The 6,749-nt window shown below is 37.3% G+C and overlaps 1 protein-coding gene across 1 annotated transcript in view; it reads right to left on the bottom strand.

The window, feature by feature from the left end:
* Positions 1-4,546, bottom strand: part of tmco4 (transmembrane and coiled-coil domains 4) — a 12,806-nt gene extending 8,260 nt beyond the window's left edge. The window contains exons 1-10 of the mRNA XM_014015386.1: positions 4,488-4,546; positions 3,280-3,430; positions 3,020-3,194; positions 2,914-2,941; positions 2,699-2,828; positions 1,622-1,719; positions 1,355-1,498; positions 1,119-1,238; positions 728-892; positions 134-270 (exon numbers count right to left, since the gene is read on the bottom strand). Coding sequence (XP_013870840.1) covers positions 134-270; positions 728-892; positions 1,119-1,238; positions 1,355-1,498; positions 1,622-1,719; positions 2,699-2,828; positions 2,914-2,941; positions 3,020-3,194; positions 3,280-3,430; positions 4,488-4,530 — 1,191 coding nt within the window. The 5' untranslated portion in view covers positions 4,531-4,546. The remainder of the gene's footprint in view (positions 1-133; positions 271-727; positions 893-1,118; positions 1,239-1,354; positions 1,499-1,621; positions 1,720-2,698; positions 2,829-2,913; positions 2,942-3,019; positions 3,195-3,279; positions 3,431-4,487) is intronic.
* Positions 4,547-6,749: the final 2,203 nt, after the last annotated feature.

Raw genomic sequence — 6,749 nt, 5'->3', positions numbered from 1 at the left:
GTTTTACGTATTATACTTGAATAAATACGGTAGTTGGGTCATTTTGTCCAAATTTGACTTAATCCTCATTTCGATATGATGGGTCACAAATGTGTCGATGAAATACAGAAAATATAGAAAAGAGGTGCCATACCTGCTGCCTGCTTCTTAAAACTTGTGCCAGATGTTTGCCCACCTCAGCCGAGCGGTTCAGACAAACACACCAGGGGTTGTCAATGACACTGGCTGCTGCAAGCAGCGAGGCGGGCCACGTCAGAGCCGTCACGATACCTGAATCGGAGTGCGGGGTAAATACATGTAGCACCAGGTGAAAATCAGTATCCAGTAAGAATCAGAATACTTTATTAATCCCCGAGGGAAATTACAGGTATTACAGCTGCAACCGTTCAGATCAGAGAAATGTGAAAGGAAGAAATAAGCACTCTAGAATAAAATAAACAAACACCCAGGATTACAAAATAAGCACACTTATGTACACATTAACAGTGTACAATAAAAATAATAGAAATATTAAGAAAAATATGTACAGCCTGTCACGAGAGATGGTGTTTGGTATATTGCACGTTTGGTCAGTTTCATGGGTAAAATACAGTAAATTAAATATAAAAAAAGACTAAAAATAATACAGATATATTAATGTAAATGTACAGATGATCTAGTTTCACACGTTTAGAGAGGAGTTATAGAGTGGTGACTAAATGCAAAGTCCCCTCCTGTCCCCCGTTACCTGAGAGCACAGTGTACTTCAGGGCTTCCTGAGCCATCATGCTGACCAGCCCGTCCAGCAGAGAGGTCATGGCTGAGCCCAGGTCCCTGAGGAAACGTGACTCCCACACCAGGCAGTACTGCTCTCCACACTCGCCCAAACTGCACCACGGAGCCTGGAACGAATCTGGAACACAGCAGCTGTGCTTCAACGTCAAGTGTTTTTGCAGCTATTGTACGAGAAGTGTGCGTCGAGCAGGTAACAGAGAGTGTTTCAGTGTTTGGTTTTGTGTGAAAACAATGTTTACTTTCTGCCTACTCAGAATTGCACTTTGAAAATGGGAGCAACTTAAAGTAAAATTAAACCCATCATAGTGACATGACTGTAGYAACACAGAAGACAGTTTACTTACTGTATTTCCCACTGCAGAGCCAACCTGTCACTGCTATCGTCAGGTGAAGATGTTTCCCCGAGTTCAGTGGCAGGAATTTAAACTCTTCTATTGCCCCGACACACTTATTCATCTTATATCCTGCAACGTATGAAAAAAAAAGATTTTGAATGACACATATGCAGATTGTGATTTTTTTTTTTTTTGGCAAAAATCTCAGCATAAACTCTTCCCACACAATTATTCAGTGCTGTTACCAGTCAGCCCGGCTCCTGCTGCTCCAAACAGAGAGGCCATTATTGCGATGCCAGCAGCAGATCCCAGAGCAGCGGCGCCTCCGGCCCCCAGAACGGCACCGGCTCCAGCTGCCACCAAAGGTGCAGCCAGTCCACCTGTCACACCTGGACAACARAGAGTCTGAAATAAAGCCAGTGCAGAGTTTGAAAGTAAATCTCTTCAGATGACTTTTAGCCATTTCGCTGTATATTTTAGCTGATGTTTGACATGAAACAAAGAGGAATCACCGATCACGGTCCCTCCGCCCACTGTGGCTAAACCRATGAGGAGGTAACGCCGGAACTTTTGCCTCCTTTCTCTCTTCAACCGCCTGGATGACTCTTCTCTGGTGGAAACAGAGTGACACAGATTAGTCTGGTGACTGTTTTAATCCCTTTAAGATAACATCTGGGAAACAATAAGCTCCTTGTTCACACAACGACGTTATCTTAATGCTAGCATTACATTAGTTTTGTATAACCACACTGAACACTGTTTAGAAATATTGTTCACTTCAAAAACTGCTTTTGTCTTCTTATGCTACTTTTAGTTTTTAGCTACTGTTCTGCTACCTCTAGCATTCCTTTCGCTAATTAGCTTTTAGCTTGCCTTTTGCTACTTGTAACTGCTTTTATATTTTAGTTAGCTTTAGCTACTTTTAGAATTTTCYTTTAATTTTACTGTCCACCTAGCCTTTGATAGTTTCAGCTAGGGTATTGATATGTTTAGAAAGCCTTCAGCTACTTTTATCAATTTACTTTTAGCTATCCTTTTGCTAAATCAGCTTTACGCCTGCCTCTTGCTACATTTAGTTAGTAGCTTACTTTTTCCTGCTTTAAGATTTTAGCTAGCAGTGGCTTTTTTATTTTTAGAAAACCTTTCCAGCCKATAGCTATCCTTTTGCTACTTTAGCTTTTAGCTTGCCTTTTGCTACTTGTAACATTTAGCTAACTTTTTTACAACTTTTAGATTTTAGCTAACAGTTATTTTTATTTTTAAAAAATAATCATTTTTAGCCTATAGCTAGCCCTTTGCTACTTTAGATAGCTTTTTGCTACGATTCACTTATTTTTGTTAATTTTATCTTGACGTTTGCTTTATTTAGCATTTAGCTAACATTTTGAAGCAGCTGTTATCTAGAAAGCATTTTTCTACTTATATTTTACACAGGAGTTTTGTTGCTTTTGCATTTTTCAGCTCTAACATTACGGTTTCAGTTTCATTCAGTGCTCCCCATAATTTTGACATTTTCTTTCCAGCTAAATGTTCATAGCTTCAGTTGTTAATAAAATCTAAAAGTGTCTGACTTTTTAGTCGTATCTTACTCGCWCTCCTCTCCCGCTTCCTTCAGCTTTTCTCCCAACGTTTCCTCGAACTCCTCCAGCTGCTGCGGAGCGACTCGAAGCAAACAGCTGACGTGACGGATGAGAACCCTCGCTCTGGCATCGTACTGGCCTGAATCCAAAACAAATCATCTTACAAATAACAAGAAGCTTCTTCTGTATTTGTAGCAAGTTTGATCTATTTAAGAGACTCTCACCATCTTTGACAGAAAAAGACACCAAATCCTGCCACACAAAAACAAAGCTGGTTAGAAAAGGTGAATTTAATAGCAGCACAGACCACAGAAAGRAACTGTCGGACACCTGGACGATCGGAGTAGCTCCTGCTACCAGCAGAGGATCAGCCTGGAGGATGGAGAGAAAAGTGTCAGAGCCCTCGGAGCCCAGACCCGACAAGAAAGCCTCCATAACTGGCTTCACCGACTCGTCCAGATCCAACCAGCAAACCAGCCCGTGCAAGTACTGCTCCCTGAACACACTGAGAAACAAGAAGTCACAGTGATTTTAAATTGATACGGGTTCTGAATGTTCAAAATGTCATGATGTCACGATCCTCTACCCACCTGTTTTCAGGACCACCAAACAACTGGCTCAAAGAGACGCCACACAGTGCAGCAAAAGCAAACCGGCTCTGTTCGTTCAGCTGTCTGCTGATGATTTTCTCTGGATCTCCATCACACGAGGCACCTTCTTCTTTTCCTGACCCTCCAGGGTCTCCATTAAAAAAAAAAAGAAAGAAAGAAATTAGTCCCATAAATGAGTGCGCAACTTGTGATAATGTACTTTTAATCAATGAAAAACTGAATYGATGTGTTCTGCAATAAATAATAGGAATTAGACATGAGGACAATAAAAACTTGATGAAAGGTAAAGCAAATGAATGCTACCTTTATTATAAGAAGTTCGTGAAATTTATTTTTTAAATAACATATTTTTCTGTCTGGCMTGGACACAAGTTAATATTTTATTATTTTAAAGGGGAACATTTTATAATTAGCCTAACAACACAGACAGCTTTGTATTATTTTTGTATATATATATTTTTTACATTTGTCCCAATATGCAAATATGTTAATAAATATGTCAAATACCAACTGTTTACATAGCTTCACAAACTGCTAAATTCAAAGGGATTTTTTTTCATACAAATAAAACAATTATATAATAATAAATTGTGCTGTCCTGATTTCAACTTAAAGGACATTTGATTGGTTGTAAATGTTGCACATTACTGAGCAGAAACCTTAAAGATGGGTTATTAGAAAGTATAAAGACTGCTTTTTATAATTAATGTAGTTTAGTGGATAATCTTTAGAGCCGAATTTATCAAAACATCCCCAGTTTTACATAGAGCCTGGTGTCACGGTCAGTTAAATAACTTTAATGCTAAATATCTAAGTTTCAACATAAACTGTCAGCATTTTGAACGGAGTTTTGTTTTCATTTTTAGCTTCTCTGACCCACAAAACTGGGTTACCATCTAACTCTGTACTATCTTTCTGATGAGGTGGCCTGAATTCAGCACATCGAGGCTGCTAATTTAGGAACTACATCTTTTCATTTGTCATTATCAAACTTTTGTCTCAAATAAMGATAGTGTTTGTTACTTGAAATGAGTTTGAACAAGCCGTAAACAACAACAGCTGTAGTTAATTGAGTCGGTAAATACAAAAATAAAATAGTTACAACAGTAATTGTAGACGATGTGGCTGATTCATTTTCTTATTTTAGACCACAAACGAGGAACGAATAAAACATATTTTGGTTGTACCTGGAGAGAAATCGGTGTCAGCACGGCTCATTTTTTCGTCCATGATTAAGTTTCACATCTGAACTTTTGATGCTTTCATGAACTCGTTCGAAGCTCCGATATTACAACTTCTTTAACAGTAACTCGTTCCAGTTGCTGAAACAGTAGGGTTAAGATGTTTTTAAATCCTAGATTTATGGTAAATAAACTATTTTATAATTTTTAGGGGTTTATTTGACGTTCACACTCACGTTTTTCTATTTTTCTGTATGTTTTTTATTCTATCTTTTGAACGTTTAATATTTACGAGTGTTTMTGAACGCATCGCTCACTCACAAGTTTAAAAAGACGTCACTTCCACGTTCTTCACGTTAGGCAGAGGTTGCTTTGACTTATGAATCATTTTCTCATATAAACGTGGCAAATTTTACACATTTAACTTAAGAACAAAACTATTCGAAATCATTTTTCTAAACAAAATCAGCAACATTGTTATAATAAAAAAAAAACAATTTCTTCAAACAGAAAGAAAACCACTGAGCCTGTGAGATGTAGTGTTTTACATCTATGGCCAGCAGGTGTAGGTGTAGCATCTATTTTCGTTCAACATACCTGTTTTATTTGAAGAACAGTTCTCCCTTACCCTTGTTTTAAGAGTAAAACTGTTTCTGATTTCAACTATTTTGTAGGGGTGTTGCAGAATCATATATGCTTTAAATAAATGTTAATAAATTTAAGGGCTGTTAATTTCATTGTAACACAATTTAATAGTTTAGCAAATATCATATAGTTTATTATAGATTATTTATTCATTTATTATTACTTTACTTACTATTATAGATACTGCATGTRTTTCAGTTATAATAAAGTAGAAAATATTTTGTGATATAATAAATGTCTAAATAAACTACTCTATGAGCATAATGTTAGTATACATAAGGAGCTTGGCTATTCTTGCTCAGGGAGGCACAAACATTGAAAGCCAAGAGCTCATGAGTTGTAGTAATTATTGTCATTATGTGAATTTAATTTACAATTTAAAATCAAGTTTTATTTTAAATGAACTCAGCGGTGGGCCAGACAGAGCTCACCCACTGGCCCAAAATGGCCCCCGGACCACTAGTTGAATAGGCCTAATATAAAGTTTAAAACGTTATAAATTGGTACAGTTTGCAGTAGTTTTACTGTAGATGATTAAAAAGTATAAATGTGTGGATAAATCTTAAATAAAATTTTTAATATTTTAATTGTCATGTCAAGAAAAATATGAGCTTGAATATAGCAGTCATTTTCACATTTTAATCTAAAAAATGCTTTTAAAATACTTTTCATTCTTCGTTTGACGTTTGTCCTCGAGCAGATTTCCTCTTTAGGTATTGGCCGTCCGCTCCTCTTCCTCTCGGTCTGCTTCGTCAGCTCATACAGGCTCACCAGCCGCTCCTTCTTTCCTCCTGGTTTCCAGTCTGATTTATTAGCAATGAACCAAGAGGCCAAACATAGCAAACACCGGAAAAGTGTGCGAATGTGCGTTAGACCTCCAACCAGGTCTGAGTGTAACGGAGCAGCCGACACAATATGCTGCTACTTTGTCAAAAATAATATCCTGGACGTGTCAGATGGAAGTCTGCAGAACCTGTGAGAGCTGTATTCATCTGTTTGGGAAAGGCATCCTGTTTATACAGTCTGCTTGATGAGCTCAAGAGTTTTATAAACACGTCTTTAAATGTAAGAAAACAACAGCTTCTTATAAATGAGCTGCTGACAGTCTGGATTTATTCTTCATATGGATATAAATACTTTAAAGCTATGTCCCCTCAGTGCTCAAAGTTTCTCCAGTTTTAAATCATTTTGGCTCTTTTGTTTGGCAGATTTATTCTAATCATGATTTTAGGAATCTGACAGAAAAACGCCAGGAGGTATAAATATATTGTACGTACAGAACAGTAGTGGGCTAAGCACACATCCATGAGGAGCACCAGTGTTGATTGTTCTGGAGCTGGATGTCAAGTTCATGCCTGTCAAATATTTTGATTTTGTTCTGTTTTCGGTTGAAATCACTAAACTGTGTTGTCGTAGCTGCATGTGAACGCTGACATAAATTAATAATAAATAAAAACACATCTGTGCTCCGCTTTCCAGGCACAAAGTGCTTCCACTTTTTCTCTTATCAGATGTGGAGTTTCAGGAGCTGCTCCTGTTGAATCAGACTAAAGTCAAAAATAATAACATTAATAAGTCTTTTTTATTGTTATTTTTGTCATTTTTTCTGAAATTACCTAAACA

This window comes from Austrofundulus limnaeus, unplaced genomic scaffold, assembly GCF_001266775.1.
Source record: "Austrofundulus limnaeus strain Quisiro unplaced genomic scaffold, Austrofundulus_limnaeus-1.0 Scaffold128, whole genome shotgun sequence".
NCBI classification, from domain to species: Eukaryota; Metazoa; Chordata; class Actinopteri; order Cyprinodontiformes; family Rivulidae; genus Austrofundulus; species Austrofundulus limnaeus.
This window is presented reverse-complemented; position numbering and strand designations above follow the sequence as displayed.